Here is a 15,239-nt window from a genome sequence, read left to right as displayed (position 1 = left end):
GGGAGGGGCCCCGCGAGGGGGCGGGTCCGGCAAATCAGCCCGGCCGGGGGCCAAGGGGGTGGAAGGTCGCCCGGTGCCTGGAGGCGGGATGAAGGAAAGTAGCAGAGCGCCCCAGGAGCGCGCTGCGGCGGAGGGCGGGCGAGGTGACCCCGGTGCAGGGAAGTGGCACTGGGGTATGGGGCCCGAGTCCAGTCAAGGAGCAGCACCTACCTCCGGGGGTGGAAATGGGCCGGAATGGGCCGGAACACCGTCCCGGAAGTGAAACCCCCCACCCCCTCCCACGGAGCGGGCGACGTGCCGGAAGGAAATCACTCAGCCTTACACCGCCCCCCTTCCCCCACCCCCAGAGCTTTCCTTGCCTCGCGCCCCCTCCCCTCTCTGCTCTTCCTCCTCAGTCGGGAGGAGGACGGGAGCACGGCATCACGTGGGCGGTCATGTCTCCGCCCAAAATGGCGAGGAAGGGCGGGGAAAAGGGGCGGGCTTAGGGGGCGGGAAGAAGGTGGTGCTGGAGGAGGGAAAGATTGAGGGGGGTTAGGGGGAGGAGCCGAAGCGGACGCCGCCGGGAGCGTGCGTCGTGACGTCATCACAAGAACTCTTATATGCAGGAGCCCAGGCTCCATATTGTCTTTTCGAGGTAGGAGCCGACCGCTGTGAGGTATGTTATGTTTTTGCGAATGTTGCGGGTTTTGGGGCCCTCCAGCCTTTGTCAGCTAAGGTCACCCTGAACTGACTGGGACTTCTAAGCCAGTCGCGTGCCTTTGCAGGGCGTACAAATCGAGGATGGTGGGGGATTGCACGTTTGGTACTTCCGTGACCTAAGCTGCGACTATGTTGTTCGGGTAGAACTGCGGAGAAGCCTCGGCTCTCGTGCCCTACCTGTGATGAAGCCTGTGTTGGTAGGGACATCTGAGAGTGATGATGAATGCCAACCGCTCTGATGGTGGCACATGCCGAGTCACCCGAGTAAGCAATTGTTAAGGGCCCTGACCCGAGCCTCCATCAACCGCCCGCTCTCAGGAAAGGCTGGCGGTGGTAGTCCACGTGCTTCTCTAAGTGCCCGCATTCCGCGGTGCCACCAATATTTCCATTAGTGTTTCTTTTTCCTTTTTTTTTTTTTTTTTGAGACCGAGCCTCATTCTGTCACCCAGGCGGGAACGCAGTGGCGCCATCTCGGTTCATGGCAACCTCCGCGTCCTAGTTCAAGCAGTTCTGCCTCAGCCTCCCAAGTAACTGGGACTACAGGCGCGCGCCCCCAGGCTAGGCTTTTATATTTTTAGTAGGTCTCATCGTGTTGACCAGACTGATCTTGAACTCCTGACTTGAAGTGATCCACCAGCTGTGGTCTCCCAAAGTGTTGGAATTACTAGGCGTGAGCCACTGCGCCCGGCCGTTAGTGGTTCTCAACTGCGGGTGCAGTGCTCCTTTATAACATTAAGTGTATTCTTTACCTGTCGCTCGATAATGGTATGTTACCTGTATCATGGATTTAAAAACACGACATAAAGAACCGTGAAACAATGAATTAAAATCTGTACCTGATCTCTTTAGGTATGATGCTGGGTGCAGATGCGATGTGGCTCTCGTTAGCACCTTATGGACAGGTAAGAATCGGGGAAAGTACAGTGGGAAGAATGAAATCTAAGAGGTGGTCTTAGCCTGTGATGCTTTAAGAGTAGTGGACAGAAGGGATTTCTGAAATTCTATTCTGAGGCTTTAATATTAACAGCATTGATATTTAGCGTGACTGCAGTGAGGTTCATTCTCACTGTTCTGCTTGTATCTTTTTGTTTTCTAGTTGTGTCCCAAAGGAGGGATGACAATAGCTACTGAAGTAAGTTGAAAATTCCCTCAAAAAGATTTAAAGTCACTGGATGTGCCACAATGATGACAGTTTATTTGCTACTCTTGACTGCTAGAATGATGAGGAGCTTAACCACCATTATCTTAACTGAGGCACCTAAAATGGTGATTTGGGGAACAGAGAGAGTACACCTAAGTTCACATGAAGTTGTTTCTTCCCAGGTTCTAAAGAGCAAGCCTAACTCAAGCCATTGGCATACAGGTGAGAAACCTCTATATTGTACTTCTCACTTTTTGAGGGATTAGAAAATAGCCAAATGAATGATTTTATATATATTAGTGTTTCCCCACTTTTCAAATGAGAGTTGTGCTCTCATATTGATACTAAATTTAATACTGAGGAAAAGGTGAAAACAGATACTATGATGGTTGCATAGTTCAGCAGATTGAATCATGAAGAAATGTACTACGTGTCTGATGTATCTGGGGTGGTTGCGGTTTGCTGTTAGTAGTTGAGGAGGGTACCACCAATCTACCATTAAAATATTCTTTACTGACAATTTTGTATTCAAATTACAGGCATTAGACAGAAAACTAGAAGTTGAAATGGTAAGTAAAATTATATCCAAGTAAACAGGTAACTGGGCAAACTGCCTATGGCACAAATGACTTTTTAGAGTTACCTCCTACCAGTGCTAAATGCATTAAATAAATGGCGGGTTCTTGTCCTGTTATGATTAATGAGAAAGTTTGTAAATTGCAGCCTGGATGATGATAAGCAAATACTGACTGAACATGAAGGTCTTAATTAGCTCTAACTGATTAAAGGCATTTGTTAGTTTTGGCAGGGCGGGGGGAAACTCATCTGTGGCTATTCTAAGACCACTCTTAATTTCTAGGTGGAGTCCAACTTGTCTGGACCAGCTTTATGTTTCTGGTAAGTATTAATGAAAATGCTGATAGTGATACGCTTACTGCTGAGCTAATGGTTTAAGGCTTGGCCGATGAATACTAACTGTTTTCCTTGAACATGTATGTTTGGAACAGTGTGTATTTTCCTTGAGCATGTTTGGAACGGGGTTTGTGTAATGATGTTGATCAAATGTCTGACCTGAAATGAGCGTGTAGACCTAAGGTAATACTGAAGAACCCTGTGACAGACAACTTTGAAAAGAGTTTAATGATGTTTAGCATTTTAATAGAAGGCCTTATTTGTATTCCACCTCCTAGTAACGTTTTTATCCGTGGATGGCTTGTTTGGGTGAGACATGAAAATAGTTCCTGTCATATCTCTAGCTTGTTTCTGAAATGTGGTCTTACTAATTGATGACTGTTACAGAGTCGTTTTGTTAGAAAATTTTGAAAAGTAGGCAGTATGAAAGTACTGTATTAAAGCAGTTATTAAAAAGCATTAGATATGATATTTGAAAGTAAATATTTGAATATTGTTTACTTTGAAAAGTAAATGATATTCAATGTAGGAAATGGTGTGAAACTTTTTCAGGTGCCAATGTTTGGAGACCTTTTAAAGGTATGTTTTACTGATGTTAACATGTTTATTGAGTGAGCTACTGTTAGTGATGATTTTAAAAATAAAGCAGATGGGAATCTCTCTGAAAGAAAATGGAGATTAATCTTAAACTGAAACAGTAGTTGGGAAATCTTTTAGAAATCCACCTATTACTACTACCTATTGGTAAAGGAGATTAAATTTCTGCAGGTATGGAGAGTCGACTTGACTACACTGTGTGGAGCAAGTTTTAAAGAAGCAAAGGTATAGCAGTCCCAAGTTTTTTTGTTTTTCTTTTTAATTGAGGCCAGAGTCTAGCTCTTGCCCGGAGTGGAGTGCAGTGGCACTGTCAGCTCACTGCAACCTCTGCCTCCCGGGTTCTAGGGATTCTCCTGCCTCAGCCTCCTGAGTAGCTGGGATTCAGCCATGTGCCACCACGCCTGGCTAATTTTGTACTGCCATGTTGTTCAGGTTGGTCTCCAACTCTTGACCTCAAGTGATCTGTGCGCATTGACCTCCCAAAGTGCTGGGATTACAGGCGTGAGCCACTGGGTCCCACCTCAAGTCTGGTGTTGTAAAGCCGATACAATGATGATAACATAGTTCAGCAGACTAACACTGATGAGCAATACTAAGTCTTTCGCTCCTATCTGATGTATCTGGCTGTAACATTCTAGTTTATGCCCTGAAAAGGGGAATATAGTCATTCTACAGTGTTTGGAGATTTTGGGTTACCCTTAATTGTATGCAAGTTGTCTTACTGTGTATTGTCCCTTAATTTCAGGACTCAGACTTCATGCTTGAAGAAATGCAGGTTAGTTTAAACTTTTAAGGAAATTTTTAAGGTGGCAAAAGGTTTTAGTGGCATATACAACTTAATCTGTAGATGGGAGTGATTAGCTGTTTGAAAGTTGAAATGTGACTGAAAAGGAAATCGAGTAGGGCAAATTTTAAATGGGATTATTTTTCATCTTCAAACAGGCAGACCTGTTATCCTAAACTAGGTGAGTCAGCTTTTGGTATATGTGATAATTTTCAACGTAACCAATGATGTAATGATTCTGCCAAATGAAATATAATGATATCACTATAAAACCGTTCCATTTTGATTCTGAGGTTACTCTACTAACAAGCATAACACGTTTGTTTTTTGCCATGATTAATACATTGTCTTTGCTTTCAGGGTTTTTAATGACCACAGCAAGCAAGCATGCAGCTTACCGCTTGAAAGGTGAGGATTGGAAATATCGGGACTATCATAATTGCAGAATACATGATGATCTCAGTCCAGCTTGAACTCTCTCACTGATTACCTGATGACAATAAAAGATCTGATATTCTGCATTCCCATGTAGCATTTTAATTGAAGTCTGGAAATGTGGCTAAAAGTCTCTTATTTTTTGAGACAGGGTCTTACCTCATCCACGCTGGAGTGCAGTGGCCCTTTGAGGCTTACTACAGCGTCAGACTTCGGGGCTCAAGTGATCCTCAGCCTCCCAATGGTCTTTGTAGACAGCCTGTTGGGAGTCTCATGGCACAAGAAGATTAAAACAGTGTCTCCAATTTTAATAAATTTTTGCAATCCTTTTGGAGTGTATAGTATTTACTTTAAAAAGCACAGTGCTTTTTATCTGTTCATTCGTTGTAAGCATAAATCACATTCAAAGGCTATTACAACTCCATGGCATTTAACACTGCAGCCAGTTAAAATTTTATGGGTGTGGGGAAAAGAGATCAGACTGTTACTGTGTCTATGTAGAAAGAAGTAGACATAAGAGACTCCATTTAGTTTTGTTCTAAGAAAAATTCTGCCTTGAGATGCTGTTAATCTGTAACCCTACCCCCAACCCTGTCCTTGCGGAGACTTGCTGTGTCAACTCAAGGTTTAATGGATTTGGGGCTGTGCAGGATGTGCTTTGTGAAACAAGTGCATGAAGGCAGTATGCTTGCTACAGTCATCAGCATACTCTAATCTCAAGTACCCAGGGACACAAACTGCAGAAGGCCTCAGGGCCCTCTGCCTAGGAAAGCTAGGTATTGTCCAAGGTTTCTTCACATGTGATTGTCTGAAATATGGCCTTGTAGGAAGGGAAAGACCTGATCATCCCACAGCCCAACACCCATAAAGGATCTGTGCCTGTGCTGAGGAGGATTAGTGAAAGGAAGGCAGGCCTCTGTCTCCTTCCCGTTCGTGGGCAATGGAATGTAAAACCCAATCCTATGTTCTATTTACTGAGATAGGAGAAAACCACCTTAGGGCTGGAGGTGGGACGTGCTAGCAGCAGTGCAGCTCTTTATGCACTGAAAATGTTTATGGAGATGTTTGTGTTTATGCACATGAAAGCACAGCACCTTTCCTTAAACTTACTCATAACACAGATCTTTATTCATATGTCTTGCTGATCTCCCTACTATGACCCTATTGTCCTGCCACTTCCTGCTCTCTGAGATGGTAAAGATAATGATCAATAAATACTGAGGGGTGCCCGCGGGGCCTCCATATGCTGAGCGCTGGTCCCGTAGGCCCACTTTTCTTTATACTTTGTCTCTGTGCCTCTCTTCTCAAGTCTTGTTCCACCTGATGAGAAACGCCCATGGGTGTGGAGGGGCAGGCCGCCCCTTCATATGGGTATTTTACAAGGTGTTTTATGCGTTAAAGTGCAGTATTTCCTAATTCCCCACATGAGCAAATTGTCAGGTTTCATAGGCCTCTGTGCTAATTGGTTTTGAGCTTAAAGTATTGATGGGAGCTACTTTTGAGAAAGTCATGGTGAGTCTGAGGCTGGGAAAATAAGCTGTAGAAATGCCCAACTAGTGATAGGAATTAATGGAATTGGGAAAATCTACAGTCCATAACCATGGTGATAGGTTTTTGGCAAGCGTTTAGGGATGCCAAAAGTGGGTATAAGGGGCACAACTGGTTACTTTAAAGCAATCTGCGCCAGGGAAGTGGAGGACCAAGGGGCCAAAATTCCAAGGTGGGTGGATTTTTGAGTGTCAGTACAGCTGTAATTATAATGATGTCAGCAGTAATGGTTTTACAAATCTTGAGTTTCTGGGCTAAAGCGCTTTAGTCCCATTAATGATAAAAAAAAACTTGTTTCCACTTACCCTCTGAATTCCTTTTTTTGAGACTGAATCCCTGTTTAGGCTGTCGTGCAGTGGCGTGATCTCAACCACTGCTCACTGCAACCTCCACCTCCTGGGTTCAAGCAATTCTCCTCAGCCTCTGCCATCGCAACAGGCTCATTTTGGCATTTTTAGTAGAGATGAAACCCCGTCCTCCCAAATTGCTGGGATTGCAGGCTTGAGCCAGTGTGCCTGGCCTCTTCAGGCTTTTTATACTTGATGTTTTCTTCAGGACTCTCCCCATTGTGGTCGTTTCACAATCTCATTGAAATGTCAGCTTATGCACTAAACGCATATAATTTTTGTAGATGGGGAATACATATAAATTTTGTCTAAGAAAAAAGGCCTTCTCCTTCCCCAAATAAACATTCTTTCATTTCCTGGGGCCCACCCAAATGTTTCACACAGGCTGTAAAAAACTAACGCCTGGCCGGGTGCTGAGGTGGGCGGATCACCTGAGGTCAGGATTTCAGGACCAACCTGGCCAACATGGTGAAACCCCATCTCTACTAAAAAAAATTGCAAAAATCTAGCCGGGTATAGTGGTGGCCTCCTGTAATCCCAGCTACTCGGGAGGCTGAGGTTGCAGTGACCCGAGATTGTGTCAATGCACTCCAGCCTGGGTGACAGGGTGAGACTCCGTCTCAAGAAAAGAAAAGCTGGGTGTGGTGGCTTATGCCTGTAATCCCAGCACTTTGGGAGGCCGAGGCGGGTGGATCACATGGTCAGGAGTTTGAGACCAGCCTGACCAACATGGTGAAAGCCCCATCTCTACTAAAAATACAAAAATTAGCCAGGTGTGGTGGTGTGCACCTGTGATCCCAGCTACTCGGGAGGCTGAGGCAGGAGAATCGCTTGAACCTGGGAGGTGGAAGTTGCAGTGAGCTGAGATCATGCCACTGCTCCAGCCTAGGTGACAGAGCAAGACTGTCTAAAAAAAAAAAAAAAAAACTAGCACCACCTACTGCAAATGGTTACCCTTTCATGCGACCACCATCATCTGTATTTTTTTCTTATTTCCCCCACAAGAATGTAAGCGCTTCAAATTTATTCCTTAATGTTGAAAAAAATGAATGAAATTGCAAATGTGGTAGATCAGTTTTTGGGGAGGTACCAAAGACTGAAATTGGTAAAATACCTTGATTTAGAAGTGAAAAACGATATTACATTTCAAAGGATCTTTTCACCAGGTGTGATGGCTCAGGCTTTGATACCAGCCTGGCCAACATGGCAAAACCGGGTCTCTACTGGAAAAAAACGAAAATTAGCCGGGTGTGGTTGTGTGGGCGTGTAGTCCCAGCTACTCTGAACCCTGGAGGTGGAGGTTGCAGTGAACCAAGATTGTGCCACCTCACTCCAGCCTGGGCCTCCTAGGCTCAAGTGATTCTTGTGCCTCAGCTACCTGAGTAGCTGGGATGACAGGTGTGTGCCACCACACCTAGCTTTTTTTTATTTTTTTTATTTTTTTTATTTTTAGTAGAGATGGGGTTTCACCACGTCAGCTAGGCTTGTCTTGAACTCCTGGCCTTAAGTGATCCAACCACCCCACCATCCCAAAGTGCTGGGGTTACAGGTAGGAGCCATTGCGTCCAGCCAAGTTCTGTTTTTGTTCCCTCTTTTTTTTTTTTTTTTTTGAGACAGAGTTTCGCTGGCTCAGCCTGTTGCCCAGGCTGGAATGTAGTGGCACAATCTTAGCTCACTGCAACCTCTGCCACCCAGGTTCAAGCGATTCTCCTGCCTCAGCCTCCTGAGTAGCTGGGGATTACAGGCGTGCGCCACCGTGCCTGGTTATTTTTGTATTTTTAGTAGAGAGGGGGTTTCACCATGTTGGCCAGGCTGGTCTTGAACTCCTGACCTTGTGATCTGCCCACCTAGCCTCCCAAAGTGCTGGGATTACAGGCGTGAGCCACATCCAGCCTCTTGTTCTCCCTTTTATATATAAGTGCGATTTTCTGAATCAGAAAACTTTGACGGGCATATTAAAAGATTTAAGTTGTATGTAGTGGCTCACGCCTGTAATCCCAGCGCTTTGGGAAACCAAGGCCGGGGGGGGATTGCTTGAGTCCAGGAGTTCAAGACCGGCCTGGGCAACATAATGAGACCCTGTCTCTACAATTAAAAAAAAAAAAAAGTGAGCCAGGCATGATGGTGCATGCCTGTAGTCCCAGCCACTCATGAGACAGGTGGGACGATTGCTTGAGCCCAGGAAGTTGAGGCTGCAGTGAACTGTGTTCACACCACTGGACTTCAGCCTGGGTGACAGGGTGAGCTGTTGTCTCAAATAAAATAAAATACTAAAAAAATTGGATTACCTTATTCAGCATTCTGTTGTTTAGCAGTTTTGGAATTTTAGTTGTTAGTAAATCTTGACCTTGAGTACACGTTATTTTGATGTGCTGTGTGACAAAATGGGAAGTATGCATGAAGCACGTCTGCCACAAAGTATGGATTTCTAGATATTTTTTCCCCTAGAAAAAGTAGTTACAATTGAGATACAAGCTGAACTAGCTGCTTTTTTCACAGAACATTTTTAGTTGAGACAAATCTGACAAATTACTCATATTTTAGGAGTAATTTTGGCAGAGATTTGCTCAAAAAAGAACAAGTAAGCTTGGAAAAAACTGATGGTATTTGTTGCCGATGATAAAACTCAAACTTCCAAATGAAACTTAAAATTTTGGAAGGCTTGTATACACCTCTGTGCCCTTATAGCTTCCTCAGACTTAAGACTTTTGTAATGAGATTGGTGGTAATATTAATTAATGGTATTTTATTTTAGACATTGTATATCAAAATGTGTCAACATTTGGAAGATTTGCATAACTCAGTGAACCAATATTTTCCAAATGATCAATGACTGGACTGGTGTTACAAATATCACACATAGGTAAAAGTTCTATTTAAATATAAGGTACACCAATGGACTTTAGAAAAGCTCATCAATATGATTTCAGAATCCACACTACAACTAACCTTTAAGGAACTCTACTACTTGTCGTATTTTGGTGTGGTATCAAAGAGAATAACCATAATTATCAGAGAACGCTATTAAAATACTCCCTTTTCCAACTTTATATTTGAGTGGGGCGAGATTTTCTTCATATACTTACAACCAAAACAGCATATAACAACAGATGGGATACAGAAGCAGATATCAGAATCTAGTGTCTTTTATTAAGCCAGAAATAAAAATATTTGCAGAAATACAAAACAATGTTACTCTTCTATTTTTTTTTTTTTTTAAAAAATACTTATTTTCTGGGCCGGGCGCGGTGGCTCAAGCCTGTAATCCCAGCACTTTGGGAGGCCGAGACGGGCGGATCACGAGGTCAGGAGATCGAGACCATCCTGGCTAATACGGTGAAACCCCGTCTCTACTAAAAAATACAAAAAACTAGCCGGGCGACGAGGCAGGCGCCTGTAGTCCCAGCTACTCGGGAGGCTGAGACAGGAGAATGGCGTGAACCCGGGAGGCGGAGCTTGCAGTGAGCTGAGAGCCGGCCACTGCACTCCAGCCTGGGCGGCAGAGCAAGACTCCGTCTCAAAAAAAAAAAAAAAAAAAGAAAATACTTATTTTTAAAACAAAAACATGGCTGAGTATGGTGGCTCACGCCTTTGTAATCCCAGCACTTTGGGAGGCTGAGGCAGGCAGATCACCTGAGGCCAGGAGTTTGAGACCAGCCTGGCCAACATGGCAAAACCCCATCTCTACTAAAAATACAAAAATTAGCCAGGCGTGGTGGCGGCCACCTGTGGTCCAACTATTCAGGAGGCTGAGGCAGGAAAACTGCCTAAACCTGGGAGGTGGAGGTTGAAGTGAGCCAAGATTGCACCACCGCACTCCAGCCTGGCGAACAGAGTGAGACTCTGTCTCCAAATAAAATAAAAACTTGCTATTTGTGTTAACATGTAATGAGTTATTTTAAAATGAATTAAACTTTTTAAAATCATTAAATCAATAATTAATTAAATAGGCTGAGGCAGGAGAATCACTTGAACCCGGGAAGCGGGGGTTGCAGTGAGCCAAGATGGCGCCACTGCATTCTAACCTGGGCAACAGAGTAAGACTCTGTCTCAAAAAAAAAAAGAAAAAAGTTACAAATCAAAAGAATTTCAAGGCAGAAGTGAAGACTGAGTAGAAGAAAACAATTTCAAAATCACTGATCAAGACCTTGTTCTCATTTTATATATTTTTTTGAAATGGAGTCTTGTTCTGTCGCCAGCCTGGAGTGCAGTGGCGTGACCTCGGCTCACTGCAACCTCTGCCTCCTGGGTTCAAATGAGTCTCCTGCCTCTGCCTCCTGAGTAGCTGGGACTACAGGCATGCGCCACCATGCCTGGCTAATTTTTGTATTTTTAGTAGAGATGGGTTTCACCATGTTGGCCAGGATAGTCTCGATCCCTTGACCTTGTGATCCACGCGCCTCAGTCTCCCAAAGTGCTGGGATTACAGGCATGAGCCACTGCACCCAGCCTCATTTTATAATTATTATTAAAACTTTTATGTGTATGATTAGAACTTAAAATCACAGTGAGTTTTGGTGTTCACTTTTTTGCACATTGGAGGTTAATCTAAGGTGGATTAGAATTTTCAGTTACTTATAATTGAGAGAAAATAGTGTTCAGTGATTAATAATATCTTTATCTTTTTTTTTGAGATGGAGTCTTGCTCTGTCACCCAGGCTGAAGTGCAATGGCACCATCTTGGCTCACTGCAACCTCCATCTCCCAGGTTCAAACAAACCTCACACCTCAGCCTCCCGAGTAGCTGGGATTACAGGCATGCGCCACCATGCCCAGCTAATTTTTGTGTTTTTAGTAGACACAGGGTTTCACTATGTTGGCCAGGCTGGTGTTGAACTCCTGACCTCAAGTGATCCACCCACCTCGGTCTCCCAAAGTGCTGGGATTACAGGTGTGAGCCACCACTCTTGTCCAATAATATCTTTAAAACTAAAAATGTAAACAGAAAATTGATAAGTAAAATGACTTTTACTATTGATGTCAGTTTTGTTTAATCTGAAACTAAATATTTAGAGCTATATCTTCCTATTTATGGATGTATAAGATCATCTCACGTTTCTGGAATGCTTTATAGTTTTTCAGAGTACTTTTATTCACTTTATCTTCCATATATGTTACCTCCTCTGATTCCAGCAATAAAAGCCCTGTGAGGTAGCCAGGGCAAGTATGTATTTTACACATTAGCAGGAAGGGAGGCTAAGAGAGGTTTACGTAACTTGCTCAGGCTGAAAAAAAATTTGTGACTCTCATTTCAGTGATGTTTTCTGCATTATTATAAAATATTATAATAATGCTACTCATTACATTATGTTGATGGTTGAAATGTCATTATAAAGCTTAATTTATATGATTCTCTTGATGAGGATGATGAAGCAAACTCTCTATCAACTCACTAGTTTACAGGGGCAAGCATTTTCCCACATTTCACACATGATCTGATTACCTCTGTCGTAAGTGAATAATCTACTATCTGGGTATGAAAAACATGATTTGAAAACACTAAACCACTATATTATTCCAACAAAGAACCATCTTTCACACCTAAGTAAAAAGGAACTTCAAAAAAAAGTCCTAACCAAAAACAAATCCGAATGATGCATGAGATCGAGTCAAAATTGGGTATCTTCTGTTTCTTCATTGTGGCGAAGAATGTTGCCTGGATTCCTTCCATCTAAAGACTTGATTGTCAGACCTGTGGCAGAACTCTAGATCTGATTTTAGCCTTGGGGAAGCAAAGAGGACAAAACCTAAAAGCTCAACTTCCTGCATGGTATACAAAACCTAAAAGCTCAACTTTTTGGATGGTATGCATGACTCAATGAGCTCTTTCTGCTTTGGAGTCTGTTGGCCAGGAGACTCGGATATGATAGGGCTTCAGTTCCTCAGGAGGGATGGAATCTGGGGCATTGCTCATGAGGTCATGTCCCCGAAAGGACTTTGGGAAGGCTATGACATCTCTGATGCTTGGAGATCCAGTGACAAGGCATATCAGTCTGTCTAACCCTGTAAGTAAAATACAAAGATAACAGATGAGAAATGCAATCTAATGTTGGAAATAACTTAGTTTTCTGTAAAAGTTGTAGAGAACTTTTAAATAAGAATATTTAACAAACTAGTCAACCACAGTTCCCTACCTTTTTAGAGACCTTTTGTTTGTTTGAGAGGTTCTTTTCTATCTCATTCTGGTAAAGTATTCAGGACTAATGTTCACATGCTACTTGGATTGTCACAGCGATTAGCGTTCCTAGCAAAGGCTTACTAAGGGCCCTAAAACAGATTCAACAGTATATTTGGTGCTGGGCAGGGAACTCCATAAACACAGAAGGAAGTCCCTATTATTGGGGCCTACAATCTAGGTGAGCTTTCTAGAATTTCTTACTCTTCCTTGCTTTGACAAAACAAGCAAAGTGAGTAACCATGGCAATCAGAAGGACACTGGCATATTCCTGTTTTCATCCAAGCTGAACATTATGGAGCAGTGCTTTCCAGACTCCAATGAGTGCATCTGTGAGGCCATGGGATTTGAACAATATTGACTTAAGAGCTGCAGTTTTAAGCTATTAATGATCTTTCAAATGCAAATTATCAGTTAAATTATATCTTTATAACTGTTAAGATATATTTAAAAAATATATTACTGAAATTTCAACAGAAACTTACATTCTCATAGAACTCTTGGACTCATCCCTCCACCTCTACCAACACAAACTGAGAACCTGAATTTGAGACAGTGCAATGGAATTCAGTTTAGCTTATAAAAGGAAAAGTTGTTTACCTAAGGCAATTCCTCCATGAGGGGGTGCCCCGTAATCTAAAGCCTGGAGCAGATGGGAGAGCATTTTCACATCCTCCTGAAAGTCAGAAGATAATTCAGTGTAAATATATTTTGAAGGTCCACTAAGTGTCACCATCTAGGCTTAGATGATAAAGGGGAAACAAAGTTGAGTTTTAAAACACCTAAACCTGACTTAACCAGTAATAAAAACTTACTGGAAAAGTGTAAAGAAAAAAATTACCTTAAGTGATTTACAGGTTAGCAAGGGAAAAAGACAAGTCATAGATGATTATAACATGTACAAAAATGCCTGGTGTTCAGTAAATGCAGCTTTTACTGTATTCACAATGCGAACAGAGTGAGACCAAATGAGGACGTGGAGATGAAAAGCAGGAAACTCTCCTGTCACTGAGACCAAGGGAAGAGACCATTACTAAGTGGGCAACATTGTCAAATGCTGCTGGGAGGAAGGAGAGCTTAAGGGCCAAGAACAGGACACTGGATTTGGTGATTTTGTGAGTAACTTTTGTGGGGCAGTATGTGTAGAAATGTTGAAAGTGTGTTTGGAAATGGTTCTCCAACCAGGCTACAAATCAGGATCAAGTGGGAAGCTTCAAACAGAGGCTAACGCCTCATGCTTAGAACTTTTTTATTCAGTTGGTCTGATGTGTAGCCAAGGCACCAGTGTTTTTTTTTTTTAATGCTTTCCAGGTGATTTGATTGTAAAGTGCAGCAGGGCTGAGAACCACTGTTTAGGGAAGCAACAGAAGTAATGTATTCTAGGCCAGGTGCAGTGGCTCACACTTGTAATCTCAGCACTTTGGGAGGCCGATGCAGGCAGATCACCTGAGATCGGGGGTTCAAGACCAGCCTGGCCAACATGCAAAACCCTGTCTCTACTAAAAATACCAAAAAAAAAAAAAAAAAAGCTGGGCGTGATGGTGTGTGCCTGTAGTCCCAGCCACTCAGGAGGCTAAGGCAAGAGAATCACTTGAACCTGGGAGGCGGAGGTTGCAGTGAATCAAGATCACGCCACTGCACTCCAGTCTGGGTGACAAAGTGAGACTGTCTCAAAAAAAAAAAAAAAAGTAATCTTACTGACTCTTGAAAAGTTTGACAATGAGAGGAATGAAAAAGATAGGCTGAAAACTGCTGACTGGAAGCTGGGCTGGGCAGGAGGATCTCTTGATCCTAGGAGTTTGAGGCTGCACTGAGTTATGATCATGCCATTGCACTCTAGCCTAGGTGACAGAGTGAGACTCTATCTTTTTAAAAACAAACAAACAAACACACAAAACCCAACGGGTGATTGGAGGCTTTAACTTGGCAGGAGAAAAGTTAACAGATTTCGGCTAGGTGAGGTGGCTCACACCTGTAATCCCAGCACTTTGGGAGGCCAAGGCGGGTGGATCTCTTGAGGTCAGGAGTTCAAGACTAGTCTGGCCAACATGGTGAAACCCCGTCTCTACTAAAAATACAAAATAGCTGGGCACGGTAGCACACACCTGTAATCTCAGCTACTCAGGAGGCTGAGGCAGAAGAATCGCTTGAACCCAGGAGGCAGAGGTTGCAGTGAGCCAAGATTGCGCCACTGCACTCCAGCCTGGGCGACAGAGCAAGACTCTGTCTCAAAAAAAAAAAAAAGTAACGGATTTCACAATGCCCATCAACTTTAAGGACACTGAAGGCTTAAAGCTAAAGGAGTCATCTCATGGTCTGAGTTCTCCAATCCTGCTCTTACATGTGAAGTTCTATCCTACCTCACACTTGTCAGTTAATCCCACAAAATGATCTTTCAGGACCAGACTCTCTCAGACCTTTCCCTTTCTGAAACCTACCCAAGCCTTCTACAGCATCACCAACAAACTTCAAATTCTTAGGTCTGCCTCTGTACAGACTCTTCTTTTTCTTTTAAAAATCCTGGCCGGGCGCGGTGGCTCAAGCCTGTAATCCCAGCACTTTGGGAGGCCGAGACGGGCGGATCACGAGGTCAGGAGATCG

The 15,239-nt window shown here is 43.4% G+C and overlaps 2 protein-coding genes and 2 long non-coding RNA genes across 6 annotated transcripts in view; 2 read left to right on the top strand and 2 right to left on the bottom strand.

Annotated features, from left to right (window-relative positions):
• ZBTB37 (zinc finger and BTB domain containing 37) overlaps window positions 1–319 on the bottom strand; it is a 17,203-nt gene extending 16,884 nt beyond the window's left edge. The window contains exon 1 of one of the 2 annotated variants that reach the window (XM_011962345.1): window positions 211–319. The gene's annotated coding sequence lies outside the window, so the exon portion shown is untranslated. The remainder of the gene's footprint in view (window positions 1–210) is intronic. The other variant, XM_011962346.1, reaches the window with a different exon arrangement.
• Window positions 320–587: 268 nt separating this feature from the next.
• Window positions 588–2,925, top strand: LOC105526370. 2 transcript variants are annotated; one of them, XR_001004076.1, is made up of 4 exons: window positions 623–655; window positions 1,549–1,601; window positions 1,796–2,062; window positions 2,380–2,925. It is a non-coding gene; the product is annotated as an uncharacterized LOC105526370 (long non-coding RNA). The 2 variants fall into 2 exon arrangements; XR_001004075.1 differs by having other exon boundaries at window positions 588–655; window positions 1,796–2,748.
• A 562-nt stretch (window positions 2,926–3,487) lies between these two features.
• LOC105526371 lies at window positions 3,488–4,895 on the top strand. The gene is made up of 2 exons (XR_001004077.1): window positions 3,488–4,541; window positions 4,720–4,895. It is a non-coding gene; the product is annotated as an uncharacterized LOC105526371 (long non-coding RNA).
• Window positions 4,896–11,416: 6,521 nt separating this feature from the next.
• Window positions 11,417–15,239, bottom strand: part of DARS2 (aspartyl-tRNA synthetase 2, mitochondrial) — a 37,298-nt gene continuing 33,475 nt past the window's right edge. Inside the window, exons 16-18 of the mRNA XM_011962339.1 lie at window positions 13,239–13,314; window positions 12,245–12,466; window positions 11,417–12,210 (exon numbers count right to left, since the gene is read on the bottom strand). Coding sequence (XP_011817729.1) covers window positions 12,279–12,466; window positions 13,239–13,314 — 264 coding nt within the window. The 3' untranslated portion in view covers window positions 11,417–12,210; window positions 12,245–12,278. The remainder of the gene's footprint in view (window positions 12,211–12,244; window positions 12,467–13,238; window positions 13,315–15,239) is intronic.

The sequence above is a fragment of the Colobus angolensis genome, unplaced genomic scaffold (genome assembly GCF_000951035.1).
Source record: "Colobus angolensis palliatus isolate OR3802 unplaced genomic scaffold, Cang.pa_1.0 Scaffold59, whole genome shotgun sequence".
In the NCBI taxonomy this organism is placed as follows: domain Eukaryota; kingdom Metazoa; phylum Chordata; class Mammalia; order Primates; family Cercopithecidae; genus Colobus; species Colobus angolensis.
Note: the sequence above shows the minus strand (reverse complement) of the source record. Positions and strands in the feature narration are given on the sequence as shown.